General features: G+C 42.4%; 1 protein-coding gene across 1 annotated transcript in view; it reads right to left on the minus strand.

Moving 5' to 3' along the window:
* Window positions 1-19,089, minus strand: part of Mark3 (microtubule affinity regulating kinase 3) — an 82,736-nt gene extending 63,647 nt beyond the window's left edge. Inside the window, exon 1 of the mRNA XM_042055399.1 lies at window positions 18,508-19,089. Within this exon, the coding sequence (XP_041911333.1) occupies window positions 18,508-18,558 (51 nt within the window). The 5' untranslated portion in view covers window positions 18,559-19,089. The remainder of the gene's footprint in view (window positions 1-18,507) is intronic.
* Window positions 19,090-19,533: the final 444 nt, after the last annotated feature.

The raw sequence follows: 19,533 nt of genomic DNA on the forward strand, positions 1-19,533 counted from the left end.
TCCCTAGAAAGGGCAAAATAGGCACTTGGAAGGCTGAGTAAGGAATTTAGATTACATGTGCCCAGGAGTTCAAAGATCAGCCTAGAAAACATGATATACCATTTCACAAAAAAACAGAAAGGCCAAATAGAAGGTCTTATGTTATTGGGGACACAATGTACAAATAAGAACAGGGATTAACTGAAAACAGAAAAGGAAGAAAGAAGTCCTTTCTTCTTGTTCTCTTCAATGGCCTGGTCCTTTAGAACATGGGCAGCTAAGCTTACACCTATACTGGCATCTGTCTAGCCCAGACATTAAAAACAAAACATGGAGAATAAATAACACCCCAGAGGACTCCTACAGTTTGCCAAACACAAGTGTTTTGCACAGGCCTCCAAATCATCACTACTATTTCAATATGGACAGAAATATAAGCAAAAGTAGTAGCACTGGATCCCTGGAAAATGCACCATCAGACAACATACAGCACAACACAAAGAATCTAAGGGACAGTGAATCAGTGTAGAATTTTATATACAGTCAAATATCAATCAATTTTGAGGATGTAAAGTACATATAGGAAAAACCATCATGGTGTGTTACAACAACTCAGCTGTGAAAAGTCCAAATGCCCACAATACTGTGCAGAGTAGATCTAGCAATGACAACTAGCATGACTTAAAAAAGCTAAAAGACAAATGAGTGGAAAAAAAGAAGTGGTAAGCTAAAACTCAATGCCCTCATCTTTCTTAGTAGAAAATCAATAGAAAATGCCAAAAACTGGGTAGGGTATAGGGTCAACCAAAACTAAGTTATATATGTACTAATACTTTATTTTAGGTTTTAAAAATAAAGTAACAGCCTAAAATTGGTAGTGGTGATCAAATACCAATTGCAGATATTTTGTGTTTTAACAAATAAAGCTTGCCTGAGATCAGAGTGCAGATCTCAGCCACTAGAGGCCAGGCAGTGGTGGCACACACCTTTAATCCCAGGACTCAGGAATCAGAGACAGACGAATCTCTGCAGGCGGTGTTGATTTACACCTTTAATCCCAGTACATGGGAGTCCCACGCCTTTAATCCCAGACCAAAAGAGGTGGAGACAGGAAGGGATGTGGCTGGGCAGAGAGAGGCAGGAGGAGACAAGAGCTCAGTGCAGTCTGGAGATTTCTCCATCTCTTTTTCTGTGTTCACAGAGTATTCTGTCACTTTGATCTCTCTAGGCTGCTCATTATCAAAACAACTCAAATACTAAATAGTAGCTTTTGGTTTGTCATAACCATAATCATGCCAGTCTGTGTCTCTGTATAAATAAAACTATTGTTTTTATTTATCTTGAGGCAGGCTTTCACTATATAATCTAGACTGGTCTCAACTTTACAATCCTACCTCAGCCTCCCTCACTGCTAGGATCACTGGCATATACCACCATACCTAGTCAAAAGCGTTTTAGAACAAAAGCTTTTTTAAAAATTAAAAAAAAAATTGGCAGTTGGTGGTGGCACACACCTCTAATCCCTGCACTTGGGAGCCAGAGATGGGCAGATCTTTATGAGTTTAAGACCAGCCTGGTCAACAGGAGTTAAGACAGCCAGGGCTACAAAGAGAAACTCCCTGGGGGGAAGGGGAGAGGAGGAGCTAGCAGTCCCAGAATTGGGAAGGCAGAGGAACTGCCACAAATTCAAGGTCAACATGTTCTAAGATCAGATTGCAGGCCAGCCAGGACAACACAGCACACCTTATCATTAAATTAAAAAATAATAGCCGGGCGGTGGTGGCACACGCCTTTAATCCCAGCACTCGGGAGGCAGAGGCAGGCGGATCTCTGTGAGTTCGAGGCCAGCCTGGTCTACAAGAGCTAGGTCCAGGACAGGCTCTAAAAAAGCTGCAGAGAAACCCTGTCTTGAAAAACCAAAAAAAATTAAATAAATAAAAAATAAAAAAAATAAAAAAAAATAACGAGGCAGGAAGGGGAGCAGAGAAGAATGTAGAGCTCAAGAAAAAAATAAATTAAATTGCTAGACTAGGGAATTTTGTCACCTATGCACAGTTCCTCTTACGTCTCTACACATGTGGCCATTGTCTAGAAAAAGAATGGAAAGCTGATGCTTGATAAATTAGGAAAATAACCATGTCCAGAAGAGATCATAATAGTCCATAAGGTTAATACATTCAATTTCCTATAAGTATTAGCCATAAACACAATTTGTAAAAATAATGATGATGATGATAATCTGATTTTAAAATCTAATCAACTGAAAGATAGGTAAAGTCAGAGATAAAAGAGACAGAAATGTAGCTAGATGGTAGAGTGTTTGCCTAGCATCCATAAGGCCCTGGATTCTATCACAGCATTTTTAAAAATTATTTATTTATTCATTCATTCATTATGTGTACAATATTCTGTCTGTGTGTATGACTGCAGGCCAGAAGAGAGCACCAGACCTCATTACAGATGGTTGTGAGCCACCATGTGGTTGCTGGGAATTGAACTCAGGACCTTTGGAAGAGCAGGCAATGCTCTTAACCTCTGAGCCATCTCTCCAGCCCTACCACAGCATTTTTTAAAAAATGGGGTGGGGGGTGTAAGGAAGGAAGAACATAAAGAGGGTAGAAGGGTGGGACCAAAAGATGTTAATCAAAGCCAGGCAGTGGTGGTGCACACCTTTATTCAATTCCAGCACTTGGGAGGCAAAAGCAGGTGGATCTCTGAGTTCAAGGCCAGCCTGGTCTACAAAGCGAGTTCCAGGACAGGCCCCAAAGCTACAGAGAAACCCCATCTTGAAAAGCCAATAAAGAAGAAGAAAAAAGGAAAAAATGTTAATCATAAAAGCACCTTAGTTTTCTCACAATTCTCAAAATGTTTAACATTTCTTCTATGGAAAATAAACTAGACACAGGTGGCCATAGTGATGAAAGCCTTTAATCCCAGCACTCAAAGCAGAGACAAGCAGATCTCTGTGAATTCCAGAGCTACATAGTAAGACCCCGCCTCAATAAATAAATAGCAACTAGACAAGCATAAATCTTAAGTTTTGTTTGTTTTTTGGGATTTTCGCTGGGTTATTTATTTATTTATTGAGACAGGTTTCTCTGTGTAGCTCTGAAGCTCTGAAGACCAGGTTGCCATGGAACTCAAGAGATCCACCTGCCTCTGCCTCCCAAATAAATGCTGGGATTAAAGGCATGTACACTGCACAGAAAATCCTGAGATTTTTAAAGGTCTATTCAAGACCACTATTATAAACTTAGTAATTTTTGGCAAGTAAGTTATATTTAAATTAAATTGACTTTGTATAAACTGTTTAGGCAAATGATTTTCAATAAAGGGACCCACAAAAGCACTGTAATGCAACTAGGGAGAAGGGAATTTTACTTCCACAGGAGACATCTAGCAATGCTGGAGACATTTTTAAAGGTTACAATTGAAGGGATGCTACTAATGCCAGACTGGTAGAGGCCAGTGATACTAAAAATATCCTACAATGCATAGGACTGGGCCAGATGGCTCAGCCAGTAAAGGTGGCTGCTGCCATGCATGACAAACATGAGATGGATCCCCAGGATTCACATAGTGGAAGAAGAGAAAACTTTAGTAGGTTATTCTCTCACCTCCACTTGGATACCACAGAACATGCACCAAGCTACCCAGGAAATAAATAAGTGTAAAAAAAAATAATAAAAGCAAATAATTGCAGTCCCAAGTTTGGTATAGTAGCACATGTCTACTATATGTCCTAGTACTGGGAAAGGCAGAGGAGGGAAGACTCCAAGAGGCCAACCTGGGCTCCATTGTGAATCAAAAGCAAAAACAAATCAAGCTAAACAAACAAAAGCCTACAAGCACAAGGACAACAGAAACTGTTTCAAAACATCAATCATTCCAAGATTAAAATCATCTGTTGTAGGGAAATGAAACTTGTTCATTTTCCCTAAAGGGTCCTACTTCTTTTTTTCAATTGTAAACCATTATCTCTATCTTGTACAAAGAAATTAGGAGTCATCCACTGTTCCTTCCTCTCCATTTTCTCACTTTCAAGATCTGGGCTCCCTCTTCAACATCTCAAACCTCACGTCTCCATTTCTATCATCACTGCACTCACTCATCTTTGGTTAGCTCTCCCCGCCACACACAAACCTAGTTTTTCAAGACAGGGTTTCTCTGTATAAATATTCATGGCTGTCCTGGAACTCACTCCGTAGAACAGGTTGGCCTCTAACTCAAGAGTTCTGCCTGCCTCTGCCTCCCTAATGCTATAGGGTTAAAGGAAGACACCAGCATGCTCTGAATCTAGCTCTTAATCTACATGTTTCACTTCTACTCGCATTTTGCATGCCACTAATACTGAAAAAAAAACACAGCTTTAGATCATGATATATCATGACTGATAGCAATTTTTACACACATACCCCACCTTTAGTTTTTTGAGATAAGGTCTCTCTTCACTAGTTTAGAAACCTTAGTCTGGAATCCCTATGTAGAGCAGGCAGTCACCAAACTGAAAGATCCATCTGCCTCTGTCTCCCCAGTGCTGGGATTAAAGGTGTGCACTACCACACCCAGCAACAGCAAGGTCTTATCTTTATTCTTTTCACTGGGCTGCCTTTTCTGCCCTTGTCCTTCTCTCCCCAATGTTTCACTTGTGAACTCTACTTGATGAGCTCCAAGAAAGCAGGGTCACCTAGAGAATCTATATTAACAGTACATAGGACTTCAAACACAGCAGGTGTCAAACTGTTAAATAAGTGGTTAAGCAGACTTGGTTGGATACTGTCAATACAGGAGAACAGTTAGATGTACTAAAGAGAAAAGGTGCTTTACCACCTAGCACATGTGAGGCTCTGGGTTCAATTCTCAGCAGGACAAATAAATTATTAAGAAATAATGGTGACAATAATAACCTGACTATTAAATGAAGAGTTTTCGATTACTCCCCTTTTTTTAATTTTTTTTGATTACTCACTTTTTTAATGAAATACTTTATCCAGAAAAACTACAAAAGTTATCTTCAGGTGGAGCTAACATTTAAAGAAGCCCTACTGTCTGAAATGGACTGTGAAAAACACTTCACAGGCAATTTCTTTAATCACAGATTACACAGATCTTAAAATTGAAGACCTGCGTAAGTATAACACCAATCTTTTCCTGCACAGTGGCTCTCATTTTGCTCCACACATTATCCACTCAGCCCTTCCCTCAATCACATCTTCAGGTGTCCATCTTCCTCCTCCTGCAAGCACAGATTTCCTTCAGTAATGACACTCTTTAAGAAATCAGTCTGTCCTGCAGTGGTGACACAAGCCTCTAAACCCAACACTCGGGAGGCAGAGGCCCGCAAATCTCTGAGTTCAATGTCAGTTTGGTCCAGGACAGCCAGGGGCACAGAAAGAAACTCTGTCTCAAACAAACAACAAATACAAAAACCCCAAAAATCAAGAAAAGAATCAGTCTGAGCTGACAGCAGCACATATCTTTGATTCCAGCACTTAAGAAGCAGAGGCAGATGGAGCTCTATGAGTTCAAAGACAGCCTAGTCAATGAAATGAGTTCCAGAACAGCCAGGACCACACATTAAAACCCTGCATCCACAAACAAACAAATAAAAACACAGCAGGGTATTGGTGGCATATGCCTTTAATGCCAACACTCTAGAAGCAGAGGCAAGCAGATCTCTAAGTTTGAGGCCAGCCTGGTCTACAGAGGAAGTCCAGGGCATGCTCCAAAACTACAGAGAAACCGTGTTTTTTAATTTTTTCTCAAAAATTAAAATAGTAACAACAACAACAATAATAATAAACAAAAACAAAAAAGGAAAGAAAAAAATCATTCTGAAGGGAATGTGAGTCTGGCTCAGCAGTGGAATACTTGCCTACCACGTCGAGGCCAGGGGGTTAATTACCAGAACCACATACAGGAAATAGTACGAGGGTTTTGTTTTTTTGTTTTGTTTTGTTTAAAGGTTGTGTGTGTGTGTATGTATGTATGTATATATGTATGCATGATAGATGGATGAATGCATGCATGCATGCAAGCAGTGTTCTGTCTGCATGTATACCTGCTTGCCAGAAGAGGGTGCCAGATCTCATTACAGGTGGTTGTGAGCCACCATGTGGTTGCTGGGAATTGAACTCAGGACCTCTAGAAGAACAATCAATGTTCTTTACCACTGAGCCATCTCTCTAGCCCATAGTGTGAGGTTTTAAGAAAGGAGAAAGAAGGTAATCTCACTGGAGTGAAACCCAGACGGTATAGGGGCAGAAGTGTGGTGAGCCTTAAATAAACAATAAATGATGGCTAATTTTTATGTATTTATTGTGTCAGGCCTACCTAACTTATTCACCTCATCATATCTTAGTAATTCAACAAATATTTGTTTACTGGTCATCTATTATAAATAAATGAGTTCTCGCTAGACATTTAGAATATTAGTAAGCAAAGCAATTCTGCTCAAGGAGTTTTAGTATACTATGGGAAACTGACAAAGCACAACAATCGTAAGAAATATGCAAATTATATAGTATGCTAGTAAAGATTCGGCCAGGTGATGATGGCACACATCTTGAGTCCCAGTCAGTACTCAGGAGACAGGCAGTATGACCTATGAGTTCGAGGCCAGCCTAATCTACAAAGAGTTCCAGGACAACCAGAGCTACACAGAGAAACCTTGTCTGAAAAAACAATAAGAAAAAGAAAAAAAAAGAATCATGGCGGGTGGGCGGCGGATGACACCGGAGTTTGGCTGTGACATGCCACCCTACTGACCACCAGGGTTGATTCAGCTGATCTGGCTGGCTGGGTGGATTATCCCCTTGCTCCCTCACCACTCCACGTGCTGGTACCAACTCCTCCAACTGTACACTTACTCGGTCACAGAGGACAATCTTCCCCAAATAGAGGAAGACCTGTTCTCAGTCAAGGGTATAGAAGTGCTCCCCTGCCAGAACCTCCAAACTAGAAACCCCAAGCTCTCAAGAATCTAAGCTAAACTAATAAAAATGGAAAAGAAACTGGAATACATTACCAAAGAACGTAAAAAAAAATTGCAATGCCATTGAATATCTTCAATGTCTAGAAGGCAACCTTCTGATGACTTACACTCCAAAGTCTACTTTCCAAGTAAAGCTATAGGTACCACAACAGGCCTAGGATAGGGAAGGGCTGGATAAGGGGAGGGACAAGTTGGGGACAAAATGTGAAATAAAAACATCAAACAGCCTCAAAGGTCTCCCACAGCAAAAGACACTTGCCCACTTTAACTCTTCTGGGCAAGTCCTAGAGCAGAAGGCAAAAAAGAAATGGTTCTAAGTCTACTCTTTTCTAGTATTCTCATTCTAGAATGTATTCTCGTAAACATTAAAGTCATAAAATACTGACTGCATATGAAATGTGTTCGTTAACAGAATCCCAGGATCAATGGGCTGGAGAGATGGCTCAGTGGTTAAGAGCATTGCCTGCTCTTCCAAAGGTCCTGAGTTCAATTCCCAGCAACCACATGGTGGCTCACAACCATCTGTAATGAGGTCTGGTGCCCTCTTCTGGCCTTCAGGCATACAAACAGACAGAATACTATAAACATAATAAATAAATAAATAAATAAATATTAAAAAAAAAAAAAAAAAAAAAAAAGAATCCCAGGATCAAAATCTTTGAACTTAGCTAGGCGATGGTGGCATACACCTTTAATCCCAGCACTCGGGAGGCAGAGGCAGGCAGATCTCTGTGAGTTCGAGGGCAACCTGGTCTACAGAGCTAGTTCCAGGACAGGCTCCAAAGCTACAGAGAAACCCTGTCTCAAAAAAATTACAAAATAAAATAATAAAATCTTTGAACTTACACAAATTTCATATTAAATTCTACCAATACAAATTTTTATGTAAAATGTAATACAAATCCCACAATATTATACTCCACCTAGAAGCAACTACCTATTAACAAGAAATACAGACAAAATACCTCCTGGTTTGAGCTCAAGATTAACCATGACTGAGCAGTTTAGGTGATTAAAGAGTAGTGTTAAAGAATCCTAGGTTGGATGCTGGCGGCGGTGGCGCACGCCTTTAATCCCAGCACTTGGGAGGCAGAGGCAGGTAGAGCTCTGCGAATCTGAGGCCAGCCTAGCATACAGAACAGCCACTTATAGAAACCCTGTCTCAAAAAAAAAACAAGACAAGACAAATCCTGGGTTAAAGAGATGGACTATCACTTAGCTTCTGTTACTATAATAAAATACCTGATGGGCTACAGAGATGGCCCAGTGGTTAAGAGTACTGACTGCTCTTCCAGAGGACCTGGGTTCAACTCTCAGTACCCAGATGGCAGCTCACAACTGTAATTCCCAGTTCCAGGGAAACCAATATCCATGGCAAAACACCAATGCACATTAAATAAGCTAAAAACAAAAACAACAAAGCTACAATAAAATACCTTAATAATAAGGTATTAATAATAAGATTTGTTTTTATAAATGAGTGTTGTGTCTGTATGTATGTGGTGTGGGAGAATTATCTGTATTCTGTCAAACACGTATTTTAATAAAACGCTGATTGGCCAGGCAGGAAGTATAGGCGGGTCAACCAGACAGGAAGTATAGGAGGGTCAACCAGACAGAAAGCAGAGGTGGGGTGATGAGAACAGGAGTATTCTGGGAAGCAGGAAGCTCCCTCTGCCATTCCTGCCCAGGCCACCGAAGAAGCAAGATGTAAGCTGCCCCACTGAAAAAGGTACTGAGCTACATGGCTAACATATATCAGAATAATGGGTTAATATAAGTTACAAGAGCTAATAAGTAGCCTGAGCTAATGGGCCAATCAGTTTATAACCTAATGTAGACTGTGTGATTTTCTTTGGGGCTTGCCAGCTGTGGGGAACTGGGCAGGGCAGAAACTCCAACAAGCCAGCCCCCTCATGTTACATGTATGTAGGTGCACCACTTGTATGCCTAGTGCCTGAGGATGCCTGAAAAGAGAATCAGATACCATAGAACTAGAGTTATGGGTGGTTACAAGCTACCATGTGGGCACTGAAAAACAAACCCAGGTCCTTTGGAAGAGCAGCAACAAGTGCTCTTAACCAGAGCCATCCTCCAGCTCGGTGTATGTGTTTGTGAGTATAAATGCGAGACAGACAGAGACATACAGGGTCTTGTTACATAGCCAGTTCGTCCTTGACCTCTCAATCTTCTCAAGTGTTGGGATTACCCACTACAGCTTGCTTACCAACACAACAATCCCTTTTGAAATAAAGTAACAGGTAAAATCAATGTATATCAAACTGGGTTATAAGTCTCAAAGTCAGTACTTCTCAGCCTTCCTAAGACTGTGATCCTTTAATAAAGTTTCTCATGTTGTAGAGACCCCTGACTATAAAATTATATTAATTGATACGCCATAAATATAATTTTGCTACTGTTATGAATCATAATGTAGTGTGAAGCGGCGGGGCTGCGTTCCCGCCGCCCAGTTCCCAGCAACCAGCTAATCCGCCGCCGGCTAGCTTTACCCAAAATAATTATACGGAAACTTTATTCTTTTAAATACTGCCTGGCCCATTATCTGTAGCCTCTTATTAGTTAATTCTCACATCTTCCTTTAACCCATATTTAGTAATTTGGGTAGCACCACGAGTTGTGGCTTACCAGGAGAGATCTTAACCTGCGTCCATCTCGGAGAGGAGCAGCATGGAGCCTCACCACGCGACTCCCTGAAGCGTCTCTCTCTAACTCTACTTCCTTGTTCCCACAATTCTGTTCTGTCCACTCCACCTACCTAATTTTCTGTTCTTAAAGGGCCAAGGCAGTTTTCTTTATTAATTAACCAATGAAAGAAACATAGACAGATAACTCTCCTCCATCATTTCCCCTTTTTCTGTTTAAACAAAAAAGAAAGGCTTCAACTTTAACATAGCAAAATTACATATAACAAAACAGTTATCAAGCAAGTATTACAGTTACAATATTTAAATCTATTTTATCTTTTATCATAACTAAGGAAAACTATAACTATCTATTTATTCTTCAACTCCATCAAAGACTCCAGAAGGATATAATGCTACCTAAGTAAATAAGAAATAAGTAACTTATAAAACTCTAGAAATGACAGAGACAACTCGCTGCCTGGACAGTCACCCAAAGTTCCTCTGTACCGTTGAGGCATCCATCTTCAGCCTTCAGGCCCATAGTGTCCAACAGACTTTTTCATGAAGCAGGAAATTCCAAAGACAGTTCAGTCACTTTCTGCTGTGTCCTGCAGAACGTCTCGCAGACTCTTTCATGAATCAGGAACCCCAAAAGGCCATCTCACCTTTAGGCAAGTTCAGCAGTCCTCTTTCTGTGGATTCCTTGTGTCCAGTTTATGCAACAGTCCAGGCAAGAGCAGTTTCTTGCCCAAATGGCTAACAAACTCCATAAGTAGCCTCTTCAATGCCCATCTTCCTCTCGAAGTAGATTGGTGCTGCCAGGAGCAGACGTGTCTCATTGTCATGAAAAACCCTAAGTTATTAAAACATTAAATGCCATATTCTGCAGTCTTTGAAAGATATGAAGAATATCTATCTAACTGAAATATATCTCTACATATCTAGAAAATCTAATAACATGACTACAAGCTTAACTATTATCAATGATTATCCATTAACAACCTATATTTCCTAATTATACATTACAATTTTTAAAATGAACTACACAATCAAAATAGCTTAATCAAAATCAGAAATACATATACATATAACAAATTGACCTTAAAATCCATACCAATGCAAATTATTCATATCTATATCATATCCCCCTTTAAATGTAAAAGAACATTTATAAACAATATTTGGGAATGTGGGCGCAGTTATTTCTCTCCAAACTGCTTCCTGCTGAATGGGGGCGCTGTTATTTAGGTCTTTTATGGTGTAACCTGTGTGCTAGGTTCCTCTCAGTTGGCAGTTGAGTGAAGTAATTTTTTGAAGATGTTCATAGCAACCTTTCAGGAGGGCGTGGTCTATCATACCATATTGGGATAGAAGCAATCCACAGAGTCTCGTCCTCTGTGAAAACAAAAGAAGAAACTCTTTTCCAAAGCATCATGTTCTTAGATCCAAATCCTGAAGTCATACCATTAAAATGTCCATTCTGGTCTAGACTGGCAGCCCATATAATGAAATGTCTCTCTGTATTTAGCTCCTTTACAGTCAAAAATTTCAAAGAAAACACAATAAAATACATAATCCAGACTCTCTGTGAATTTTCCATTTTTATGTGGCTTATTTTTACTCTATCACTTACTTTATTCTGTCTCTTTAAAGACTTTACCCCTATTTTAAGGCATTAACTTTATTTTTTATATTTTCTTCTCTCTCTCTCAAGCCTACATACATTCATCCAACACTGTGACTCATTTAAAAGTCTTTTATGTCTGAATCTGTCCTATTGTGAATCTGTAATTTTTTTTACTGTCGAGAAACTTGTTTGATTTGAGCCTTTACATTGCTAAGCGCTTAAGACTCTAAGCTGTGACATTCCTAGGTCAAAAAACAGGTACTGTGAGCTTGCCACGCCCAGTCCAACATAGCTGAGCCGCTTGTGACTCTGAATCGGTTGCAGCTCTGAGCTGCAGAGCTGCGGGCTGCTCTGGATGTTGGCTCCACCTCTCTCCAATTTCAAAATGGAGGATGTACCATTTTCTACTAGCTCTGGGGCCGCCAGGTAGGAGCCGCACTCAGCACTTTAACTCTGAGACTGAGCGTGCAGCACAAAAACTCTTTTAATCCAAGTTACAGCCAAATCAGATGCGCAGAGCACTGCGCAGACTGAAAACACCTCTCTCTCTATGGCGGCGGCAGGAATCCGCAAATGCTGTCCCGCTCGCCTAAGCCTGATTCCGCCATCTGCCCAGGTGCAGGAAGGGAGCAGTGAGCCATTGGCATGGTCTCAGAGTACTTTCTTTCCGATCCCAAGCGGGCAAGGTTTTTAAGTGGATTTAGCCCCACGTTGGGCGCCAATCTGTAGTGTGAAGCGGCGGGGCTGCGTTCCCGCCGCCCAGTTCCCAGCAACCAGCTAATCCGCCGCCGGCTAGCTTTACCCAAAATAATTATACGGAAACTTTATTCTTTTAAATACTGCCTGGCCCATTATCTGTAGCCTCTTATTAGTTAATTCTCACATCTTCCTTTAACCCATATTTAGTAATTTGGGTAGCACCACGAGTTGTGGCTTACCAGGAGAGATCTTAACCTGCGTCCATCTCGGAGAGGAGCAGCATGGAGCCTCACCACGCGACTCCCTGAAGCGTCTCTCTCTAACTCTACTTCCTTGTTCCCACAATTCTGTTCTGTCCACTCCACCTACCTAATTTTCTGTTCTTAAAGGGCCAAGGCAGTTTTCTTTATTAATTAACCAATGAAAGAAACATAGACAGATAACTCTCCTCCATCATCATAATGTAAATATTTTTGGAACTAGAGGTTGGTCAAACAGGTCATGACCCATAGGTTGAGAATCACTGATTTAAGAGCAATGGCTATCCTTCCAGAGGACCCAGGTTTGAACCCCAGGAGGCAGCTCACAATCATCTATAACTCCAGCTCTAGGAGATCCAACAATCTCTTTTGAATTTTCTGGGCACCAGTTAGACATGTAGTATAAACATACAGGCAGGTAAAACAATCATACACATAAAATAATAAGAAGCTTACAAAAGAGAAAAAAATAATTTTAAGTGAGAAATGTTGAGCAAGTAGAGGTGCTGCCTGACAAACTGAGTTCAATCACCAGGGCCCATGTGGTAAAAGGTAAAAGTTCACCTCTGAGACTAAACACACAAAATTAAAAAAAAAAAAATTAAAGCCATCTTCTTCTCTCTCTCTCTTTTTTTAATGAGCTTTTTTTTTTAAATGAGCATTGGTGTTTTGCCTACATCTGTTTGTGTGAGGGTAGAGCCCTGGAACTGGAATTACAGATGGTGTGAGGTGCCGTGTGGGAACTGGGACTTGAACCCAGTTCTGGAAGAGCTGCCAGCGCCTGTAACCACTTAGCCATCCCTCCAGCCCCACAAAAAAATTAAAAATAAATAAATAAATAAATAAATAAATGTCATTTTTAACTTTGAGTCAAGTTATCACTAAGTTGCCCTAGGCTGACCTCCAACTGACTAGCCATCACACAATTCTGCCTCCCCAGTTGATGGGATTGCAAGCATGTACTATCACGCACAGTTCATACTACATAATCTCACATTGTTTTAGGTGTATGGGTATTTTGCCTGCAAGTATGTGTGTACCACAAATACACTCAGTACCTAAGGTGATCCAAGGATATTTAATCTCCTTGAACTGGAGTTACAGCTGTTTTTAAGACACTATGTGGGTGCTGAGAATTGAACCCAGGTCCTCTGGAAGAGTAGTTAGTGTTCTTACCCACCGAGGCATCTCTCCAGTCCCACATACCACATATTTAAATAAGATACTATATAAACTACTTTGAGCCATTGCCTGAATATAGTGAAATAAGAACAAGTAGTAACTATTCCTATATTCCTGAGGCATATCTTCTTGCTTTGTTTTTCCAGACAGGGTTTCTCTATGTAACAACCCTGCTATCCTAACTCACTTTGTAGACCAAGCTGACCTCAAACTCAGAGATCCTCTTGCCTCTGCTTCCCAAATGCTGGGATTAAAGGCGTGTACCACCACACCCAACTTGCACACCTTCTTTTAAAGTCATGTATTGAACTTTTTAACATCATGTATTGAAAACTATTGAAAAAGAGTTTGAGGCCAGCCAATTTAAGTAGGCAGTTCCAGGTCATTCAAACCATTCAAAGCCACATGGTAGAACCCTGTCTCAAAAACTAAACAAAACTCATAGAATCTGAAAATCCCATTATAGCTAGGGAAAAAAAAAAAAAAAAAAAAACCTCTTTAAAACCCTGGACAATCAAAAAGAAGCCTAGTTAGCAAGCTGAACATTAAGGAGGTAATTTCTGAAGTACGATTCCCTCGGTGAGCCTCATGGAACCTGGTAGGAACACAGCCAGGTTTGAGGTGAGAACCGGAGATGAGCAAGCCAGCAACAGCAACCCTCCAGGTATGTTTGCTCAGGTTAGACAGTACAAACTAGTTCCACAAAGCCCTGAGTACTCTGTTCCGCTTAATAAGCAGGTCCTAAACAAGAACAATCTGGTTTTCAGGCGCTCAGTACACCCAGCACAGCTTCATAAGCAATGTGTTCCAGTTTGTTCACAGGTTAATTCAGTATCACACAATCAAGAGCTGGCTAGACAATTTCACCATTAGTTTATTTCACAGAAGGTAACAATTCTGACCATGCTACATTAACTTCTAAACGTCTGATGTAGCTGGGTGTGGTAGTGCAAACCTTCAGCTTGAGCATTTGAGGAACAGAAGTAGGAATACCTCTGTGAGTTTGAGGCCAGCCTGGTCTATATAGAGAATTCCAGGGCAGCAGTGGTTCTCAACCTTCCTAACTCTGCAACCATTTGATATAGTTCCCCATGATGTGGTGACCCCCAACCACAAAATTATATTCATTGCTACTTCATAACTGCAATTTTGCTACTGTTATGAGTCATAATGTAAATAGTTTCAGAGTCAGAGGTTTGTCAAAGACATTGAGACACAGAGGTTGAGGACCACAGCCACAGACACATAAACAGTAAATGATGCACATATCTAGAACTGTTAATTAGCAAACCCCTACCTCCAGCCCTCTAGCAAAGAATCCAGGTTTACAAAGTGTCGTGTGCTTTGAAATCTAAGTAAAAAAATCATTTCTAATTTCGTCAAATATAAAAACAGGATTTACAGGCTGGAGAGATGGCTCAGCAATTAACAGCACTGGCTGCTCCTCCAGAGATCCTGAGTTCAATTCCCAGTAACCACACAGTGGTTCACACCCATCTAAAATGGGATCTGATGTCCTCTTCTGGCCTGCAGGCAAACATGAAGGTAGAACACTGTATACATAATAAATAAATAAACCTTGAATTAAAAAAAACAGGATTTACTAATGGATCTCTATGCAAGTCAACTATAAAACATAAAATAAAAGGTAAAATTTCTTTAATCTTTAAAATACATTCTACTTTCGGGCTGGGGAGATGGCTGAATTGTTAAGAGGTCTTGCAGGCCCAGCTGAGTTCTCAGCACCCACACTGGGTGACTCACAACCACCTGAAATTCCAGTTCTAAGAGGCTAGACACATCATCTTCAGGCCCCAAACGTTTAACTAATTTTTCTGAGCTATGATGAACTTTTATATTCCTATCCATAAATGCAAATAGTAACATGAAAATCAAACACATGAAAACAGAATAGTGTATAAAAAGGAAAAAGATATTACTGCTGCAAATTATGTTTATTTATATTCACACTTGCGGATAAAAGCCAGAGCTTCTTAAAAGCTAGGATGCATCAGTCCACAAATTTAATCTCAGCACTCAGGAGGCAGAGGCAGGTGTAGGTCTCTGTGAGATGAAGCCAGCTTGGTCTATCTACATAGGTAGTTCCAAGCCAGCCAGTTACACAGTGAGACACTGTCTCAAAACGAATATCCCTACCCCCAAAAAAGGCTAGGCACACACTCTGAACTACAGTCTCAGCCCAATTTCTTACAGTTGATTTAATGAACAACAGTTTTGTTTTGGTTTGGTTTGGTTTGATTTTTTGAGATAGGGTTTCTCTGTAGCTTTGGTGTCTGTCCTGGAACCAGCTCTTGTAGACCAGGCTGGCCTCAAACTCACAGAGATTTGCCTGCCTCTGCCTCCCAAGTGCTGGGCTTAAAGGCGTGCGCCACCATCATCCGGCATAAACAACATTCTTAACACACGCGAATATAATCATTTAAAATTTAAAATGCGTAGGATAAGTAAAATGTCTTTTTATGTACATACATATTCACACACACAAAGAAAAGATGCTCTAGTCAGAGCAACCAATGACCACCAGGTGGTAAAAATTTTTAATACATCATGATGAAATACTAATTAGTAATAAAAAGAAATGAACTACCAATATACTTGAAAACACAAACCTCAAAAGCATTATGTGCCCAAACAATGGTGGTGCACACCTTTAATCCCAGCACTCAGAAGCAGAGACCTCAGTTTGAGGTTAGTCTGGCCTACATTTCCAGGATGGCCAAGGCCCCACAGAGAAATTCTGTCTCTAAAAACCAAGATAATAATAATAAAATTAAAAAATGGCTAGGCGCCATAGGTGGTGGTGACACATGTCTTTAATTCCAGCACTCAGGAGGCAGAGGCAGGTGGATTTCTGTGAGTTTGAGGCCAGCCTAGTCTAGAAGGGCTAGTTTACAGGACAGGCTCCAAAGCTACAGAGAAACCCTGTGGGGGGTGGGGGGAAGATGTGCAGTAATGACAGGTAAGGGCAGGCTATGCTAAAAGTGAACAGGAGACATGACAGTGACACTGGCCCCAAACTGTGGCTAACACGCAACTATTTCCATATCAGATCATAGGCAAGAACTACAAGCAGAACATGGCAAGGTGAATTAGTGCAACCAGTTGGATGTACCATCACAAACCTCTTGACTTTAGCAATGCTGAAACCTCAAATGCATTAAATAACATTAATAGGGGATCCTCCTTCACATTCTGTTTCTTCTTTCTTACTCACTGGAGCGAGGGACTGAAAGGGGCCCATGTATACTATGCAATCACTCTATCACTGAACCTCAACTCCAGCCCTTACGTTGTTTTTAAAGAACAGTAGTAATTCTAAATACAAAGACAGCAAACTGACAAAGAACAGGTAAAGAATGAGCCACTTCAGTCTATAATAATCACAAATACCACCTAACCCATGCATTCCAGACTAAAAATAGATTTCTCTGCCTCCTCATTGAAATACACATATTAAAGCTAGATAAGGTGGAGCATGCCTCTAATCCCAGTAGTTAGAGGCAGAGGCAGGAGGGTCACTAGGCTACATAGGAATTTCAAAATAGCCAAAGCTACACAGTGAGACCCTGTCTCAAAACTTTTTTTAAAAAAAGTAAACATCTTGAAAGAAAACTCAAATGTGGTCTTTCATTTTCACAAATCTTCTGCTTCAGTTTAGAAAGCTCATGTTCTGGGTCTACTTAAAGTTTTGACTTTGAGTTTAAAAAAAAAAAATCAATGATCAAATCTATCAATTTACTTCCTTCATTATTTTAGAGTGGTTAATGAATATAATGATCAATCAGGTCAAAGGTAAGTTTCTTCAAAGAACGTAAAAAAGGTCTCAGGATTCCAGGCTTGATGGCCCGTGTCTATATTTTCAGCTATGGGGAGAATGAGGCAGAAGACTCCCTTGAGCAGCCCAAGTAACATAGCAAAAACTATGTAACGAAGATAGGGAGGCAGGAAAGGAAAAAAAGAGATGGAAGAGGAAGAGGGGGGAGGAAGGAAGAGGAAGGAAAAAGGTCTAACTGAAGCTCTCCTGTTCTAATCTATCTCAGAAGGCAGAACATATACAACTATATATTAACAGATTACAGAGATGACTTAGACTAAATTACTCAATAGCTGTCTAGCACCAAGTGGCATTTTAAGATTAAAATGAAGGCATTTGATACACTAGATCACCGTATCTAAGGATGGTTTGCAAAGCATGAAAACACCCGGAGCATGGAAGCTTTTCCAAAGAGACAGCATTTTCTTGCCAGCAGTTACCTCATAGCTCTGTATAATGAAAGGCCAGTGAAGTTTCTTTACAAGTTATCTGCTAAATGCTTTACAGAGGGCAAAACTAGGCTGCAACCCTTTGGAATCCGATGCGGGAGAAGCGTTCAAAAAACACACTTGGGCAGGTCAAGCATTTCTTCACTAGAACTTCTACACGTTTGTCACTCTCTAGCAATGCTGTTCCAGGTTGCTGTTTTGCTTGTTTCTGAAGGTCCTTTCGAACAAATCCTTTTATATAGATTTTCTGGGTGTGCACACTGGAATGGGCCTGAGAGCTAAGCCAACCTTTGCAGCGGAAGGAAAAGGTAGCTCAGTGGGGGTCCCTCAGCTGAGCCGCAGGACAGAGCAGAGCAGCTCTCCACCTCTGCCTCTCACAGCGCTTAGCCTACTGCTTCCCAACAGATTTAGATTCGCAAAGACGGGAAGCTACTCCTGGATAAAAGGCAGCCGATCTCGAGCAGAACTACTCTTCTGTCTTCGGGAACTACGGGGGCCCACAAGGATCTCTCCATGGGGCACTTAGTTTTAGCGGTTGTCACGAAACTCAGTCCCATTTTAAAGGACCGTCCATTTGACCCGATTGAATGCTATTAATCTGCACCAAGGCCGGGCAGGCTCTTAACCTGCCCGGCGTAAAAGGAGAGTTGGCTTCAAAGGCGCACTGGCCGCGGCAGCGCAAGGACGGGTAATGCTCAGCAGACCGTGAGGACAGCGCGCAGGCCGCACACGCGCGGCAGGACAGGGCTGCGCCTTGACCCCCTGCCTGGAGCATCTGGGCTGGGTCCCCCTGCTACCACCCGGAGGGTCTGCCACCCTGCAGCGCAGTCCACTCACGTTTTCAGTGTCTCGTTCATTCACCGTTGGCAAAGGGGTCCTAGTGGACATCTTACTGCGCTTTGATTCTGCACAACGCCAAGGCGAAAACAAAACCGCCCAGCTCTGGGCGGCCGGCGAGCAACGGCCGCGAGCCTCCGGGCCCTGCCCTCCCCGGCCGGAGTCTAGATCCCCGGCCTGGCCCGGGCCGTGCGCCCGCGGGCCCCGGGGCTCATTCTCCCCCAGCGCCGGCGGCCGCGGCGAGGAGCCCAGCGGGAGCGGGCCGGGTGGCCGCCGCAAGCCTCAGGGCGCCTCGCGGGCCCCTCGCCTCCTCGCCGCCGCAGCGCCGCGGAACTCAGCTCCGGGGGTTCCACACAGGGCGGCCGGCAGCCCCAGAAGAGGCGGCGGCGCAGGAGTATGTAGCGGAGATGAAGCGAAAGACAGGCCGCCGCGGCCTGCAGGCGCCGACCATGGAGGGGGCCGCACAGGAGGCGCCCACGCCCTGCTGCTTTCCCTTCTCCGCTCGCTTTCCGCCCGGCCTCGCCCTGCAGACTGCCACCGCCGCTCCCCGGCACTTCAAGAGCCTCACAGACCCAAGATGGCCGCCCCTCGGCTTCCTCCGCTGCCTACGGCTGCCGGAAGTGACGCCGCTGACGCCTGGAGTTCCGCCAATCAGCGCGGTTGGAGCCAGTGCCGGCTGCTGTTGCTAGGGGCGACTCGTCCTGTTGGTTCTGAGCGGGAGGTGTTGAGCGTGAAGACTGGCTTGGTCTCTTCCAGCTCTAGCGGAGTTCCAATGGTCCAGAGTGCCTGGGCATCCCTGACCTCTCCCGGCCACTGCGGCGTCCTGCGCCCGACTGGTGGGTTGGCATTTACTGAGTACAAATCTGAGCTGCCTGGATTACACTATACATGGAGATCCTACTGTTTGCAAAAGTTTGAGTTCTCTTTCTCCGGGCCACGCAGCAAAGGATGGAGCTCCAGAATCAGCAGTTACAGGTCTAGCCGAGAGGGCTAGAGCCAGGCTTCCTGTCTTATAACTGAGACATC

The sequence above is a fragment of the Arvicola amphibius genome, chromosome 7 (assembly GCF_903992535.2).
Source record: "Arvicola amphibius chromosome 7, mArvAmp1.2, whole genome shotgun sequence".
Taxonomy (NCBI): domain Eukaryota; kingdom Metazoa; phylum Chordata; class Mammalia; order Rodentia; family Cricetidae; genus Arvicola; species Arvicola amphibius.